The sequence below is a fragment of the Cryptotermes secundus genome, unplaced genomic scaffold, assembly GCF_002891405.2.
Source record: "Cryptotermes secundus unplaced genomic scaffold, Csec_1.0 scaffold579, whole genome shotgun sequence".
Taxonomy (NCBI): Eukaryota; Metazoa; Arthropoda; class Insecta; order Blattodea; family Kalotermitidae; genus Cryptotermes; species Cryptotermes secundus.
In genome coordinates this window covers 565,376-583,369 of record NW_019719366.1, presented here as the reverse complement: position 1 = coordinate 583,369, position 17,994 = coordinate 565,376, and the positions used below count along the sequence as shown (strand labels likewise).

The 17,994-nt window shown below is 38.9% G+C and overlaps 2 protein-coding genes across 2 annotated transcripts in view; one reads left to right on the top strand and one right to left on the bottom strand.

Moving 5' to 3' along the window:
* Positions 1–360: 360 nt before the first annotated feature.
* LOC111864777 (glyoxylate/hydroxypyruvate reductase A) lies at positions 361–12,670 on the bottom strand. The gene is made up of 6 exons (XM_023852289.2): positions 12,474–12,670; positions 8,475–8,635; positions 7,367–7,589; positions 6,910–7,006; positions 4,467–4,740; positions 361–1,809 (listed from the first exon to the last, which is right to left on the bottom strand). Exons 1-6 carry the CDS (start codon positions 12,586–12,588, stop codon positions 1,678–1,680), a joined length of 1,002 nt encoding a protein of 333 aa, XP_023708057.1. The 5' UTR covers positions 12,589–12,670; the 3' UTR covers positions 361–1,677.
* A 144-nt stretch (positions 12,671–12,814) lies between these two features.
* The window catches only part of LOC111865045 (enhancer of polycomb homolog 1), a 37,799-nt gene continuing 32,619 nt past the window's right edge, over positions 12,815–17,994 (top strand). Inside the window, exons 1-3 of the mRNA XM_023852766.2 lie at positions 12,815–13,192; positions 13,771–13,909; positions 13,993–14,093. Of these exons, the coding sequence (XP_023708534.1) occupies positions 13,040–13,192; positions 13,771–13,909; positions 13,993–14,093 (393 nt within the window). The 5' untranslated portion in view covers positions 12,815–13,039. The remainder of the gene's footprint in view (positions 13,193–13,770; positions 13,910–13,992; positions 14,094–17,994) is intronic.

The window sequence follows — 17,994 nt, the reverse complement described above, 5'->3', positions numbered from 1 at the left end:
TATTTACAGATTGTACTACTATATAAAAATCAGAGTTATAAGAATTTCTACATGAAACAGCAAGAGACTGGATTACTGAAAAAGAAGAGAAAAGGCTACACAGGCCAGATTTCTCATCACCAGCATACACTAAGAGGATCTAAAACAGTGTCACCAACTTCTCCATGCATAAATTAAAAAAGTGTGTGTGTGCCCCAATTTAATGTTCCTTGCTTTAAGATTTTCCCCTTGTTTAATAATCAGTTTCAATAATATGATAAATTTCCTCCATTTAAGATTTTTCTCAGTTAAGTGTTGAGATCCATTGCTCTCCCAATAATCCTTCACAAGGGGTTTTCCTCTGAGAAGTATCAGTTTCAGAAACATTATTAGATATGAGACATCATGCAACACTAAAGTGATACACATGTAAGTAGGAGTAAAGCCCCTCTGCTTAATTAAGTACCACCATGAAAACATGGGGAGGGGGAGGAGGCAGTGTAGCTCCACAAATTATTAACTTTGGCATAAAACTGAAAGTCAGCTTTATGCCCTGGTCTCCTCTCCACCCCCATTCCTCCCTCCCAAGGGGGTAGCCCTTAATATCCAGTGGATAGGAGGCTGGGTGGAGCCTTAGAATTGGTCTGGACACTTTGGAGAAGAGAAAACTGCTCTCTCCCTGTTTGGAACTGAACACCAAGTCCTCATTCCAGCCCATTGCCTAGCTGCTGTACCAACTCAGTACAGTATTTCAAAAACAGTGGCGTAAAATGCCTGGAACTGGGGCATTCGAACCTAAAAAGCTGCCATACTGCAATGTTAAAGAACATCCTTTTACACACAATGTAACTCATAACTCACCAAAAATATATTTATATTAAGAAATGATTTGCCATATCAGACACTTGAAATACTTTCTTTATTCATGTGTTGAGGAGAAAGATATTTCTAATAAGTTATTACATTTTCAAGAAACAGCATAACACTATAATTGAAAGGAACAGCTCAGTCAATAAAGTGACTTGCCTACAATCCGAATAATCAAATGTTGAACCAGCTGGTGTGCCCATAAACTTGCATTCAGGTTCATAATTCTGTTTTCAGTCGGGTCACCAGTTATCCTGGTTTACTTCAGCCTTGTTAAACAAGCTATGACTGCAGCTTTCTAAATTATTACCTTGTCTCAAAACATGATATCTGCCCATCTCTCTTCCTTGGTTGTAGTATCACCGGCTGGAGGGTCATTGGGTTCTTCACCCTTCACATAGAGGAACTCCTTGCAGATTATCTGAGCAGCTACTTTTCTGTTCAGATGTTTGTGAAGCTGCTAGATAACAATAATTAGCACATATCGCAATGAACAGCTGTTTGGCTCTTACCCCATTAACATCTCTGATATGGAATACTGGTATGGAGAACATCATTAATCCCATGTTCACAGCCAGTATATTTTCCACTAGCTCGTTGCAGAGAAACCTCTTGAAAAGACACGAGACTCTAAGAGCACAGGTTATCTGATATATACAGTTTAATCTTTATTTTCAGTGAAAAGCAAAGGTGCTCTAATTCACCTCATCTTACATGAAACAGCCTCATCAGGTATCCAGCATCAAAGGTGTACTTAGTAGCACTGGAAGTGGACTCTAGGTTGCCATCCAGCTGTTAACCTGGTCAAAATTTGGCACATGACTGAATACATCAGTATCCTTTGTCCAGGTCCAATACACTTTCCAGTGGCTTATTGGATTGGAACCTGATGAGATTTTCTTTGAAGAACATGGCTATGTCTTGAGGACGTGAACAGCCAGATACATGTGGTGTTATCTTCACCTGGAATATAAAGTACAGTTCAGGAGTGACTGAAATGGCTGTAGTGATACAATTTATTTTGCATATAGAAGGAATAACAATGATCAGTGTCAAAGAAGACTTAGGGCGATGACACACGGAGCAGTTTTCGCCGACTCGGCCACAGCCTTGTGACAAAATACACAATGCTGCAGGTCAATTTGAATGCTGAGTGCAACATACGGTGTGGGAGGTAGCATTGTACAGATGATTTTTACGAGGAACGTATAATACTTCTGTCACTGATTTACTTAGATGGAAGCGGCCTCCGTAGTCTAGGAGTAATGTTCCCACCTCATGACTCAAGGTACGTGGGTTCAAACCCGGCGGAGGTCGTGGAATTTTTAAGGGCGGAAAAATTCAGGGAACAAGTCCTCCAGGAGGGACTTTAAGCCATGGGTCCCGTGTCATAGATTTACGGCACGTAAAAGAACCTCGTGTCTCTAGGAGACCTCTGAGCAAAATTAGGCCAAGTTTCCTGCCCAACTAGTTTTCCAATTCCTCCGGTAGATGGGAGAAGTATCAGGTACCACTGCCAGAGGAAGGGGGACCTCTCTGAAAGAAAGGGACTAGGAACCCCTGCCAGAGGAGGGATGACCTCCCTGACAGAAAGGGACTATTAGATACCACTGCCAGTAAGAGGTTGGAACCTCGCTGGCAGAAAGGGGCTGATAGTAAGCACCAGTACCGGTAGGGTATGGAGACAGTAGAAATTAAAAGGGGGACGCACAATGGACCAGTAACCGGTCTAAGTGCATAGGGAAACCCACCCCTTCAATACGGAATACGGAAATACTTACGATGGAGGCAGAGAAGGAAACATCGGAGAATATGGATTCACCCAACTGTGAGAGATAGGACTTCAAAAGGTCTATTTTACACTTTATTTAATCAAGCACGACAAGATGAAGATAAATTTTATAATTTCGTTTGTATGTTGAGTGAATCTTTCGACGAACTGTTGCTGGTCGGGCATGGACCTCAATCCTACTCTCTAGCATTCTGTCAGGAAAAAGTGGAATGAAATAGAAAACTGTCAGTAAATGTTTGTACGCTTTTCGTATTGTATGTAAACAATGCTAAATATGTAATAAAGTACTTCATTCCATTACATATACATATTTTAATTTATATGAGATCTAATATAGGGATGCTTACCATTGATTCCTTCGCTGCATCGGAAACTGCTGAGAATATATTCAATCTATGGAGCAACAGCATGCACGAAGTCTTAAAACCGCTTGCTGCACTGCCTGCAGATGACAGGCCGAGTCAGCAAATCTGCCGCCTGTCGGCGAACACCGCCTTGTCTGTTTTATCCCATCTGATGCAATAGAACTACGCACTGAGTCGGCTGCCGACTTGGCCGCCACCAAGTCAGCGAAAACCGCTCCATGTGTCATGGCCCTTATTGTAATGACTGGACTATTAGTATAATTAAAGCTAGTCAGTGGAGAAGGGCTGGAAATACTCATAAGACTGTTTGACATGTAACCTGCTAAACTGATTCTTAATAAGCCAGAAGGGTGAAGAGGTGGCTGAGTGCTTTTCAGGAAGCTGAGAGTCACTGACTAGAAGCAGAAGGCATTGGAGAGGTATGGCCTGTGACTTAGAATGCCAGGGCTTGAGTGCATCTGGGTTCAAGCCTCGGGGAGCCCCAAATTTAACTGTAAATACTATTTGTTTTGTTGATACATTTTAATTTCAGCCATAAAGACAGTCAAATAAATGAAAAAGGAACTGTCATTAGGTGACTTAACAAGGTTATCCATGTAGATACTATAGAGTTCTGATGATGGTGTATAACACACAAAGATACTGGGTCCAGTGATTGAGGCTATTTCTTTCTAAGGGGCCCAACAGAGTAGGTATCTTCCATCACCTGAGGACGGAAACAGATCCAGCTTCCAAAACGTTGTGTTTTTTCTTAGTTATTTAGAATCCGGACGATGGACAAAGTCCGAAAACCCAATATCTCTGAAGGTTATCCATGGTTCAGAATTACGGACCTGTCACTGCAATTCTGACGCTGCTGTTTGCTTTGCAAGCAGCACACTATTTTCAACAAAGCAGTGTGTTTCTGGTTTGTTAGGGTTGGTGTTGGGTGGGATAAGGCATGTGAGGTTAAGATGTTATTCTCATCAAATTAATGTGAAGAGGACAAAAAATTGTCTGAATACATTTTATGGCTTATTCCTTCTACTTTTTTTGCATTTATGACTATCCTTATCTATTTTGCATTGTATCTTTAATTTCTCAAGTGTGCGCCCATATCATAAATTTGGCCATGACACATCTGCCCTATCTCTATTCCTCTGCTAACTATAAACACATGAAAAAACATTTGTTTTTGACCTTCCAACAAATTTAATAAGACCTGCAGGTCAGTGTGTTTGAAACTCCTAGTGGTGGTATACCTACAATCAGCAAGTGTCTGCAAGATTATTTCTTTCAGATTTTGTGCAACTTCGTTTTATTTTGAAGACAACAGTGACCCATTCTAGAGCAACTGGAATGCATAAAAGAGGCTTTCTTGGGTTTTAAATAGGAACGGCATTCCTTCTTCAGAAAGTCCATATTTCACATACCTCTCTCCTGAATCAATTGGAGACATCATTCATCAGAAAAGTTTACTTCACCTGAGGCATGGTCCATAAGACACTTGAAACTGGTAGTGGCTCTGTCTCAAACACATCCAATATCGCAGCCGACAACCATCCTCTGCTTAGAGCATTTACTAAATCCTTTTCTTTTATGACTGTTCCTCGTCCTATGTTAATGAATACTGGCTGCTTCTGTGCACAATGTTTTAGCATGTCCTCATTCAGGAGGCCAGTGGTGCCCGGGGTAGAAGGAAGAACACTGATTATATAATCACAGTTGTGGAGTAGATCCGGTAAATCTGAATGTAATCTGCATGAACAAAGTAACATAAGTTGTTCACAGTACAGTTGTTTGTTCACCTTCATCAACCTGGAACCTATGATTATTCAGTCAGTAGCAACATGGCAATAAGCTTGATACTTAATGCAAAGCAACACTGCTATAAAGAATGTAAATGAGATGACAGTACACAAGGAATAATTGTGCTTCAAACTAGAAAAACTACTGCTTGGTTCATCAAATGGAAGAATTACAATGGATTCTGTTAACAAAAATGAAACAAATAACTCTGTGGCCTGTAGTCTGCAAGTGAACTATACTGACAAAGCGACCACTGCTTGTCAGCGGAGTTAGTGGCAACTTTAGTGGACAGGGGGTGTCACGTGGTCAGCGCAACGAATCCCCACAGCCCTTAATCTCAGTTTTCTAGATAGGAGCTATTATTTCCTTGAAATAGCTTCTCAGTTATCCTCATGAGGCTGAGTGGACCCCATTCCAGACCCACTACTACTCAGAAAATCGCCGGGAATCCAACCTGGGACCTCTGGATCTGTAGCCAGGAACCCTGACCACTAGACCACAGAGATGGTCAGATTCTGTTAACATTAGGGTGATTTTCTGGTAGTGTATGTAATTAATTTTTCCCCATCTCCAATTCTTTGGCTGTTTATTGACAAACTTAAGAGGGAGGGGTCTGTAGTGTAATATCATTCAACGGTCTAAACCTGCAGTTAAGGATTGATTACCTAAGCTGATAAATTGTTCACTGTTTATTACTGTGATATGATGTATTTAATCCAGTCATGTGTAAATATAGATGGGTTCATCATTCATTCACTCCTTAGACTGTTTATGCCATTTGAACACATTACTGCAAGATAAAAAGTCCTTTTGTGAATGTGTTTTTCTTCAGCTGAAAAATAATTTTATTGCATATTTCTGCATATCCATAAGAGCTATGTGTAGCACTACTTTATACTATTAGCTGTACCAGAATATACCTGCTAAACTGACGATACAATGATAGTTCATATTCTTGCAGGAAAGTAACATCTGATAATTATTTCTGATGTAAGTGACATATGAAAAATTTCCTGTATATTTGTTTTCCAATTTTATTTTAGAATTAAAAGATTGGAAAGGAAATGCCTGTGGTTGTACGTAGCAGTGATAAGTGAAATCTTTACTCTGAGTACAGCCAAACACTAATTCTGAAGTGAAGCCTCTAATGAGGACTGAGTTTGTGATGTGTTAACAGACCAAGCCAACAGACATGGATCAGGAATAGTGACAGGGGAATCTGGAGCAATTAAACCAGCCCCAGATCCCACAGAGATTTCGCTGACAACATGCGAGTTCTTCAGTGAGAACACATCCTCTAATCACATGAGATTTGGCATGCAGATTTAATACTATCTTTTTTCAGAACTACATTTTGTGATTGTTCAAGGAAAAAAAGTCTGGTGTGCTAGACACATGCTAATCAGTAGTCATTATCAAAGCAAGGACCCAAAGGGAGGGGGACTGCAATATGGGTCCTTTCGTTGGTGCTTGCCGAATCATCTTGCTATCTGAGGAACATTTCCTGTTACAAAAATATGTTTAAATTATTGCAATAACTAAAACATCAACTTTTTGTGTAAGTTAAATTAAATACGTAAAACTGTTTATTGTACCACACAGTCCATCAACAATGCAACAATGTTATATTTTAGCGTCCTGTTGCACTGATTCACATTCATGATGTGTATTTGTACCAACTGTCTTACAGTGCGCACAGTTTCACTTTTCTCTTCACTACATGTTTCGGCAATATTGTGCCATCTTCAGGTGCGATTTTGTTTACGTCAAACCATTGCACTGTATGCCATCATGTTTCCTTTATAAAATGATTAAAATGTAAATATGTCATGTATAATAATAAAATATATATATTAAAACTTTTCAAGATTTATCATCTATACGTCGCACTTCAAATTCGCGATTTACGTCAATCCTCTCCTATGGGAGTACTCTTCCTATATTCTTGTTAGGGCCGAAACCTGTTGTGTCGAAAGTGAATGTGTAAGAGAGAAGGGACAATTTGTTGCACTGTTGATGGGCTGTGTAGTACATAAACAGTATTAGATATAGTAATGTAACAGGATGCTTAAATACAGGATTAAATTAAATACACTAAGTCAAAATTTTCTTTTTTACCTGTATTCATCTATGTAAGGTGACTTGTTATCTTCTGAAGGTACTGTACAAACTAAGCCCCAAACACAAGCATGTAGTGTTTTCAGTAACTTGGCAACTGAAAGCAAACAGTTCTTGAACTATTTTTTTTTTCTGTGTGAAGGAGAAAATTAGAAACACTTCATGTTGAACAATATGCATATGGATTATCATAAGTACAATATATGTAAACTTATTGTTTTCAGTATTACTGTGCTGTCAGTTCCTGCTATTTCTGTATTCATATAATCCATCTGAAAGATGCAAGCAGCCCTCAGTTTGGAAACCCCTACTCTGCTCCAGCCCTCTGACATTTGGTGGATAAACAAATGTAATCAGATAAAATCTTAAAGGGCTGTCACAACCAAATATAGTATTTTTCATTTTAGACTGGCTTCAACTTGGAAATTAAATGCTGTGTACAGCCATGACTACTCACTATCTCTTCCTATTGTTCCAGCACCAAGGATTCCTATGGTAAGATCTGCAATCGTGCGGTGGTTAGAAATCTTTCCATCTATTTTCCACAGGCTGGATTGCTGATTTTCATATACAGCCATCAAGTTTCGTTCATGGTTGACAATATTAGCTACCACATACTCACCCATTGCAGAGCCAAAAAAGTAATTAGAAAATCGTGTAATAATAAAGGATGGTTTTGGCTGTGAACATATGAAAGTCACAGAATGCTTTCAGCAATTTATAATGAATAAATAGGCGCATACAATTCTTTTCTCTCTCTTATGGGCAAGATATTATTTAAAACAGAAGTTTGCAAACTTTTAGAGAAAACTTATTATCTCAAAACATAGTCTAAATTGACATGAACTGCCTAAGCTTGGTTTAAAATTGGCCATTTATTTCAGAAATTATTGATGCACATGAATACCATATATCATACTAGTAGATTCTAAAGGGTTCTGATGATGGTGTATAACACTCAGAATTACTGGGTCTTGGATTTTGTCCATTGTCCACTATTCTAGAAATTGGATGGAAATTGAGGTTCGCTCTTTCTAAGGGATCCAACAGAGTAGGTGTCTTCCTCCTCCTCATGTGAGGATGGAAATGTATCTAGTTTCCGAAACATTGTGCTTTCTTGTTCCTAGAATACCGGATGATGGACAAAGTCCAATTCTGAGCATGTATCATACTATAAGAAGAAATGAGAGAACACAAGAGAAAGACTGTACACATGAAGAGTCTTCTTGTGGTAGTAATTTGTGTCATTCTACATTATAGTCATCCCATGAACATGACTGTGAAGGAATTATACAAGTTGAAAGAAAGGAAAATGATATTTATTATGTTAGCAGTCATCGACATAATAATGAACTTATTTTATAGTTTAGTTAATGGTGTTGTGGGCCACACATAATACACATACAATCTATAAAGCTTATATTTCATACAGCTGTTTTGGGATACAGTATTTGTGTTTAAAGCATTTAAGTCTGTCAATTTTTGCTGGACTGGGCAAACACTTTTCAATGAAATTAGGCACTCCAACTTTAATTATATATTTACTGTATTTGGAATTTGCATACTTTGCTGACAACATAGTGCTGCACTATAGTTTCTACACCAGCGAAGGTTCCTTGGACCCATTTGGCAGCTGGTAAATTGTAAAGCTGCATTCCCAGCAAATTATTGTCTGCTACGATTATCTCGGCCTGTTTTAATATATTTATGTCTTCAACTGATGCACCTAGGAAAAAATTTGGGGAAAGGTTAGGAATAGAAGAGCATAAAATATGGCAGACCATGATCAGACTACAAATTAAACTGTTTTACTTTTATTAGACCATTATTGTACACAACATTCTCTGAACTGGTGAAGAACACATTTACTATATGAAATCTAACCCTTAACCAATGGAAATTTAAACTTAAAATAGGTCCACTGTATTGTGTTAAGTAGATATAAATATATGTTAATAGCTTCAGAAAAACAACAGCTTTATTTGTACTTATTCAAAAAGGTTACTTGTATCAGGGTCAGTGTGATAACATTGTCATGCCTTTTCAATAGAATGTGTGGAGGAAATTTTGCATGTGTTTGAGTAGGGTTGCTCATGTGCTAAGGTAGCTCACAGTCAACTTTCAAGCATCACATCATCGACATCTCTGTATGTCTCCTACTCTCCACATATAATTTCAATTGTAAATATCCCCACACAAATCACTAATACCCAAGTAAGTTTTGAGGTTTTCACAGTGGTGACTATGAAGAATGCTGTCATTTGATATGTTGTGCTGTGTAGATTTTGTGTGAACTGACGTTTTGAAGGAACGCATGGCCTTCATCTTCAGGATAGAAAAATACTGAATGAGGAACCACCATGTGCTGGTGGCTACAGACTTTGATTTCTCTACCTTGAAGATGGAGGCGATACATTCTTCTGAAATGTTGGTTCACACAAGATCTACAAGGCATCACAGAAGACAGCATTATTCACTAAATACCCACTTAATCTCCATGTATTTAATGTCTGGCTGATTCTATTACAAAAATATACTGCTAGACTTAAACCCCCACTCTACTGAGGCATCAGCCTGATTTTATACGAGAAGCGTTCTGTATAAAATGCCTCCTATTTTTTTAATGAAAACTACAACAGATGCAGAAAGCATAATAATGGTGTTGCGAAAACATATGAGGGCAAGCAATGCAATAAATTGATGTAATTGGGACACCTGATGATGGCACTATGTTGCTGAAACATGTTGTGAAGTGACAGGTGAAATTGAGTGCACTAAAAGACGGCCACTGTATACATATAATGGATGAAAATCAGTGCAACAGGACGCTAAAATATAACATAATAATGCAGTTAAATAGAGCAAGATTTCAGCTACTTACAGTTATTTTTCCACATAATCACAACCATTCATTATGCACTTTTGCCAGCAATGAACAAGAGCCTGTATGCCGCGCCCGTAAAAGTCTGCACCAGCAGAGGCTAGCCACTTTCATAGGCCCAAAGAGATGGAAGTCTGAAGGTGCTAAGTCGGGACTATAAGGTTGATGTGGTAGGACAGTCCAGCCAAACTTTGCAATGTCTGCAGTGGTCACCAAACTGGTACGGGGTCTAGCATTATCGTGTTGCAAGTGAAAGGTTGTCTGCTTCTCTGGTCTGACTCGGGAAATGCGGGCGTTCAGCTTAGTCAGTGTCGTCTTTCAGACCCCGCCTATCCCAAAAGACCGTGCACATCATTTTCCCTGCCGATGGCTGGTTTGAACTTCTTTTTTCTTGGGGAATCCGGATGTCGCCACTCCATGGACTGTCTGATTCTGGCTCGTAGTGGTGACACCACGTCTCATCTCTGGTGACAATGCTGTGCAGAAACTTGTCACCTTCAGCCTCAAACTGGTGACAGACTTCCATTCAATGGGTTTTGTGGTTCTGTGTAAGCATCCGCGTGACCCACCTGGAACAAACTTTGCTATAATCCAGCTTCCCCAACATCTTTTCCAATGCATTACAGCCGATATTAAGCCGTGCACACAGTTCTCTGGTCGTTATCCGCCGATCTGTGCGGATGAGCTGATCGAGGCGCTGTTCATTGTGAGGAGTGGCAGCTGAGCAAGGACGCCCACGGCGTGGCTTGTCGTGCACTTCACTTTCGCCACTGTTGAAACGCACTACCCACCGAATCACTGTGCTGACATCCACTGTATTGTCTCCATACACCTTTAGCAAGCATCGATGGATGTCAGTGGGTACAATTTGTTCGGCAGTGAGAAATTCAATAACACATCTGTGTTTCATATGCACTTCTATGTCAGACACCATTTTTGTAGACTGCTCTGCTGTCGGTATCTGTCGCACGACAAACAAAGTAACAGTACATTGGCGGGAAGGTTCAACCTTTACTACAACACCACCAACATCCAGCTCAGATGTTACATATTAACACAAAAAAAATAGGAGGCATTATATATAGAACGCCCTTCGTATTTACATTTTATAGAATCATAACAGATGCTTCATACGTATCTTACCTTTTAGTATTAAACTGAACACAGATAACTACCATCTTATCCCATGAATAATATTATTAAAAAAACGTGTAGAATTTTTAAACATTCCACTGAATAGTTCCAATGAGTAATTAACACAGCAAAGAGTAGTTACATTCCGAGTCCCAAAGACCTGATATATTTTACTATTATGAGGTAAATATATGGAATAATGGCTACAACAAAAAAACATACATCCTTCATTTCATATTTTAAAACTAAAAAAATTCTCAGAAACATCAAATCTTAATAATTTCATAAACAAATACAATTATAATTTGCTATACGATTCATTTAAGAGGAGGGCAGGGAATAAGCAAGTTTTCAACTTACCGTACCTATAACTGTAAGTATTCTAAAACAAAAATGACTAATACACTACATTTCGATGAATTTGATTTGTTTCATTCTGGTCCATTACATTAACAATTACAAAGACAAAAACAACACCGTCCAGTGTGACTATTTAAGCTTTATCCCTTGGAAACTCATCACCCTTACATGTTTCGATCCCTACAGATCCTCAGAGGGCAGTGTTGATGAGTTTTCAAGGGATAAAGCTTAAATAGTCACAGTGGAAGGTGTTGTTTTTGTCTTTGACACTACATTTCATTCACAACCAAATGCCCAGTATTTGAGTATACTGGTGTGATAATGAGCAAATTTATTCAGTATCCAATTTACACACCCATATTACATACCATCTGGCAGCTAATTCCAGGTAAATTAATATGTGTACATGCTTACAAGAGAAAACTACAGGAAGACATGCAAACCCTTACAAGCATTCTGACGATGTCTTAAATCTGTAATTACACTGCACATGAGCAAACTGGCAAGCAATATTTGAAACACTGATAGTATGCCTTTCAGTCTTTCTTATTCAGACATACTGAGCATTTATTCTTATTTGATATTTGTACTGATGACTGGATGGAAATGATGATTCAGTTCCCACAATGACAGAAGGCAATCTTTGGAGAGTAAGGTATTCGATTCTTCAGATTCTGAACGGTGGTCACTACATTCAGCATCACTATTTCCACCAGTACCAAGGCGGTAGCTTTTTCAATCCGGTGTATTCTCTCTCTCTCTCTCTCGGAATCTCCATAACGATACAGAAAAGCTGAAGATGCACTGGCAAACACACCTAACCTTGGCTAGGCCCCTGTAACTCAACTCAGTTATTTTACGGATCCCGAAGAGTACTAAGAATTTCACTGTTCTGTTGCCAAATTACTCACAGATTCAATGAATACAAAAACCCCTCAAGCAATCGGGTCCCGGGTTTGCCGAATACGTGTTTAAAAAAAAAACTTGCAACACTTCATCGAACAAGAGTTAAATGCCGTGGACCAAGAGCTGTATTTATTCGCCTACCTTGCCACGCCAATAGCAGACACACATTTGTATTTAGAAGGCTCTGTGATAGACCTTCCAGCCAGGTGTGCATAACGCAATTCAATTGCGTTATTTTATTTCAATTCCTAATCTTAAATTATGTAAACGTAAAATAAATTACCGGGAGAAACTTCTTGAAATTGAATATTTGGTAAAATGGTTTTTAAACACTTCGTTAGATCGAAAATCTTGCTGTAAACTGGTACAAACCTCACTTCGCTTGTCGCCATCCTCATTTAAATATGAGTCAAATTAAATACTTTGGTTTCGTGGAAAGGGATGTCGACGTTTCATACATAGGAAGTTGAATGAAGAAACAGCAAACACATTATTTTCCCCAGATTCCTTAATTTGTAGATAATTGTATGCTTGTGTTACATTTTCTTAAACATGTAAGTTCAGACACTGGATAAGTCTCCAACAACATGCGTCAATTCCCGCGCATTGCATGTTGGTACTGAATTGTATGGATCCGCCATGATGTCCAAGAAAACGAGCTCTACATACAAGTTTGGAAGTGTTATTTTTAATATTGTGACTGAGTGTGAATGAATTGCCATAATGGGAACGAAATAAGAGTATTGTAGGTTTATTTAGTACAGGGTATATACCCTCCGGGGCCCTGTAAAGGGACGGTACAGTGGTTTTTCCTGTCGTGGCCAATGTGTTCTTAGCCTGTCAACAAAAATGAGCAAGCTCTCGTTTCGGGCTCGGGCGCTGGACGCCTCAAAGCCCATGCCAATTTACATGTCTGAAGAACTACCAGATCTACCTGACTACTCGGCAATTAACAGAGCAGTGCCACAAATGCCGAGTGGAATGGAAAAAGAGGAGGAATGTGTAAGTTTTCTCACAAAGAGGGTAGTGTTAAAGCGTGATTGGTCAGCCATGTTGGATTTTATGCTTTGAAGTGTGACCGCTAGATGGTATTTTCATGTTTTGAAACAAGTTTATTGTGATATTTTTACGTTTATTACAATGAACTACTAAAATCTTGCACTGTATTGTAATAAATTAATATGAATTCTTTCACATACACATCTAACAACAGTTGTCAATAGCCTTTAATGGCAATACGCCGAAAACTTAACCTTACTTTTATACCCACTATCCACTTACACCCACTTAACGAAAAACATTTTTAGCAATTCCCGATATGAATGTTTTGTATTGATAATAGTTATTTATTACATATTAATTACTCAGAAATTTACATGCAGTTGGTATAGTTTCATTAGTGAAAGATTAGTATACATGCAACTGAAGAGTTTGGTATTAGAAGCATTTATGATTTTAAGTTACTTGTGGCACATAGCGAAGGATATGCCACGAAAGATACAGAAGATCAATTAATGTGAATTCTAGACACGAATTGGTGATAATTTATAACTGACAGAACATGATTATGTCTCATATAGGAACACCATCTTCAGCGTGCTATATGCACAGGTCTCATCATCCCGACACCTGAAGTTGTGGATTTGGCAGATTTAGAAGCTTACAACAAGATCTATCCCCTTGACTACAAACTTCCACGACAACTTATCCATATGCAGCGTAAGTTTAATTTTTAGAATTTACTCCAGTAGAATAAAATTGCACGTGCTGAAGGTCATAGACAATTGTTTTCTTTCCATCAGCATTTGCAATGGAGCAAGACATCCCAGACTACGATATGGATTCAGAGGATGAGAAGTGGGTTCATTCACAGGCCAAGAAGATGGATCTTTTGCCGTTGAAGGTATTATTTCATGTTTTAGAAGTGATCTCGTTGATCCAGGCATTTTATTGATTTTTTAATTAAAATATTTTGGGTTGTAGTGACTGGTGAAGTATAGTGTAGACAGAAAATTTCAGACCAATACAGTATTTGCATAGTTCAAGACTTGTAATGTTAGAATCAAATATCTTTAAGGTAGAACCTGCTACAGATCACAAGTAATCTGTACAGATTTCTGTCACTGCCACTAAGGAACCTATTGAGCATGTTGTATGCTTCATGTGCACATAAATCTTTTAACAGACAGATGGAATAATGAGCAAAGTCATATTTTTTGTAAATATATATTAAGACTGCTATTAAGTAATTTTTATTACCTGTGTTGTAAAGGTTGTTTCTTTTTCTTCTTTTTTTTTTTTAATGAAAGTTGTGTGTCAGTCATAATAACACAAATTTGTAGAAGTAAAAATTTTCCTACTTTTACTGCATTCACTGATGAGGTTGGAAATGAGGTCCCTGCTAGGTATTGAGGTGGTGTTTTTTTTTTCTTGGCACTACAGCCCCAGTGGGCCTAGGCCTACACCTACCTCCATGAACTCCGTTCACTTCGGTTTTTCTAGATCTTACACATATGGTAGGACTCCTTGGGCGAGTGATCAGCTCGTTGCAAGGCCTCTACCTGTAGACAAACACAGAAAAACGCACACAAACATCCATGCCCTGACTGGGATTCAGACCCATGATCCCGGCTTCCGAGCGAGCGAAGACAGTGCATGCCTTAGACAGCTTGGATACCATGACCGGCATTGAGGTGGTGTTAGTGTGGCATATACAGAATGCATTAAAGCATACTTAATATTAATAATATGTTTTCAATTAGTGTTTCAAGTCCCGGTGAGGTCATTGGATTTTTTTCAATTCACCTAATCCTTCTGGCCGCACTAGGCCCTGGGGTTTACTCAGCCTCTAACAGAAATGAGTATCCGGAATTAACTAAATAATTTTCCTGGGGAGTGAAGTGCGGCCGGCGTGTAAGGTTGACAACCTTACCGCCATCTTTGAGCCAATTGTCAAGGTAATGTGAGACCCTTAACGTCTCACAACCCTATGGGCCTTCATGGCCTGTTACAGGGATAGCTTTACTTTTTTTTACTTTTACTTTTTTCAGTTAGTGTATATTTTATTAATCCCCAGTTGACAATCTTTCAGTTTTAAACTGTTTAATATACAACATTTTATTATTGAGTTGGAAATTTTGAGAATCCATATGTTATGTTATGCATATAGGTATATTTATAGAGTAAATTAAACTTGTGCAGTACAGGAAGGAACTATGTGTAGAACTTGGCCAACCTGAGCTGTAAATTATAACATTTTCTTTGACATTGTGCAGTACTCCATATTTATGTTTCCTTGTATGGATAGCTGCTTCTGACCAGGTTAAAGAGATTGTAATTATGGCTGTAATGTTGCCATCAGGACTTACTAATTTGATTTATTTATTTGAGGTTTATTTAAGATTGCTCTCAGTAGCTGACAGCATGTAATGCTGAATGATGAATTGGGAAGGATGTGAAAGTGTGGAGTTAACGGCCTGTTTTGAAGTTTTAAGCCAGCATTTTTGGGGCAGGGACTAAGGAAGGCGATGAAAATCCTAGAGATAGTTGATGTCCCAACCAAGATTCAAACCAGATACTTCCCAAATACAAGTCAGAAGCATTATCACCTAAGCCAACTTGCTTAGTAGTGTTATCAAGACAACCTTCTGTATGCCCTTAAGAAAAAATGTTTCGGGTTGAATGACAAGCCACGCATGCAGCTCTTCTTTCATTTATTGGGCACTGGTAAAATAGCAGCCTCTCAGAGTGTCTTTGAATGGACAAAACAGGTGATAATTAGGAGAAGCATGTTCGGGACTATATGGAGAATGCTTCAGCACCTCAGAGTTCAGTTGGCAGCAATGTGTAGATGGATGTTATCATGCAACAGTGTGACACCTTTCAACAATAGTCCTCAGCATTTGGATCATATAGATGACTTCATCAGGTCCCGAAGAATTTTACTATAATGGATGCTGTTTGTTGTTATGCCTCTCTCTAGGTACTGTTACACAATTGACCCTTGTGCATCCCGAAATTGTCAGCATCACTTTCCTGCCTATGGTTGAGTTTTGAACCTCTTTTTGACTGGCAATGTCGGATGTTTACGTTCCATATGCTGATGTTTGCTTTCTGGAGTGTAATGGTGGATTCATATCTCATCCTCAGTGACAGTGTATCTCAAAAGAGCACCGCCTTCATTGCAGTAATGGTTCACTAGGCCTTGGCAGATTGTCAAACAGTTGTGCATGTGCTCTCATGTCAGTTGTTTTGAAACCTCTCTTGCTCAAACTTTATGGATCCCACGTCTGTCTTCGATGTTTCCGTGAGCAGGACCATGACCATTGTGCATATGATATTTCACATCATTGGTAGTCACGCATCAGTCATCCAGAATAATGACACAGGCATGTTCAGTGTTTTCCTCTGTAGTTGATGTGGACAGGTGACTTCTTTTTTCATCAGTGACACTTGTGCAACCATTTTTTCACATGGTTTCTTCACTACAGTAAAGCACTGTTTCCATGTTGTGCAGAAAGTATGCAGTGCAGTTCTGCCCCTGGTACACTTTCACCCACAGAAATCATATCACTTCACACTGCTATTCTTTGGTGCATATAGTGGCCACATTAACTCTGCTACAATGACATAAGTGGCCAGTCAAGATCAGAATTATTTCATAATCACAAAGGGAGTTTGTGCTTCTAAGTGCATGCAAACTAAGCAGTACAGCCAACAGAACAACTTTGAAATAAATCATTACAGAAACTTTCTGACCTACATATATGTACAAAGTAAAAGGTAAAGTTGCCCCTTTGTTTAATTAAACACAATGTAGTGGAGGTAAAGCTCCATGAATTTGTAACCTCAGCATTAGATGTACATGGGTGGTTAGCTTCATGCCCTAGCCATGCTCTAACCCTAGGGAAAGAGCTCCTGGTACACATTATGTATGAGACTTGGTGGATCCAGAGGTGGTCTGGATGCTGTGGAGAAGGTAGAAATGTCTTACTTCTGTTGCGGTTCAAACCCTGATTCCTCAGTCATTCAGCCCATAACCTAGTCTCCGTAATTACTGAAGTAAATCAAGGCACTGTATTTATAGATAAATCATGTCTTTATTTGAATCAATATTGAGTAGCTTGACTCCGTCTTCTGTTTTGGTTGTGGCCTGATCAGATGTTTCCTTCTGACGCAAAGAGGCTACACATTTTGTGCTCTTATATTTTTTTATTGCTAGTGGGGTGGGACTAAGCCCCTTGTACTGTGGCCACTTCTGACCTATTGTACCGNTTCACATCATTGGTAGTCACGCATCAGTCATCCAGAATAATGACACAGGCATGTTCAGTGTTTTCCTCTGTAGTTGATGTGGACAGGTGACTTCTTTTTTCATCAGTGACACTTGTGCAACCATTTTTTCACATGGTTTCTTCACTACAGTAAAGCACTGTTTCCATGTTGTGCAGAAAGTATGCAGTGCAGTTCTGCCCCTGGTACACTTTCACCCACAGAAATCATATCACTTCACACTGCTATTCTTTGGTGCATATAGTGGCCACATTAACTCTGCTACAATGACATAAGTGGCCAGTCAAGATCAGAATTATTTCATAATCACAAAGGGAGTTTGTGCTTCTAAGTGCATGCAAACTAAGCAGTACAGCCAACAGAACAACTTTGAAATAAATCATTACAGAAACTTTCTGACCTACATATATGTACAAAGTAAAAGGTAAAGTTGCCCCTTTGTTTAATTAAACACAATGTAGTGGAGGTAAAGCTCCATGAATTTGTAACCTCAGCATTAGATGTACATGGGT

Excerpts from the sequence above, each read along its gene's own strand:
- LOC111864777 (XM_023852289.2), bottom strand. The coding sequence starts at position 12,588 with ATGAGGATGGCGACAAGCGAAGTGAGGTTTGTACCAGTTTACAGCAAG. Across the intron at positions 8,636-12,473 it reads ATTTCAAGAAGTTTCTCCCG|GTGCATCAGTTGAAGACATA; the intron begins GTAATTTATTTT and ends ATTTTTTCCTAG. Across the intron at positions 7,590-8,474 it reads AGCACTATGTTGTCAGCAAA|CCAAAACCATCCTTTATTAT; the intron begins GTATGCAAATTC and ends ATATGTTCACAG.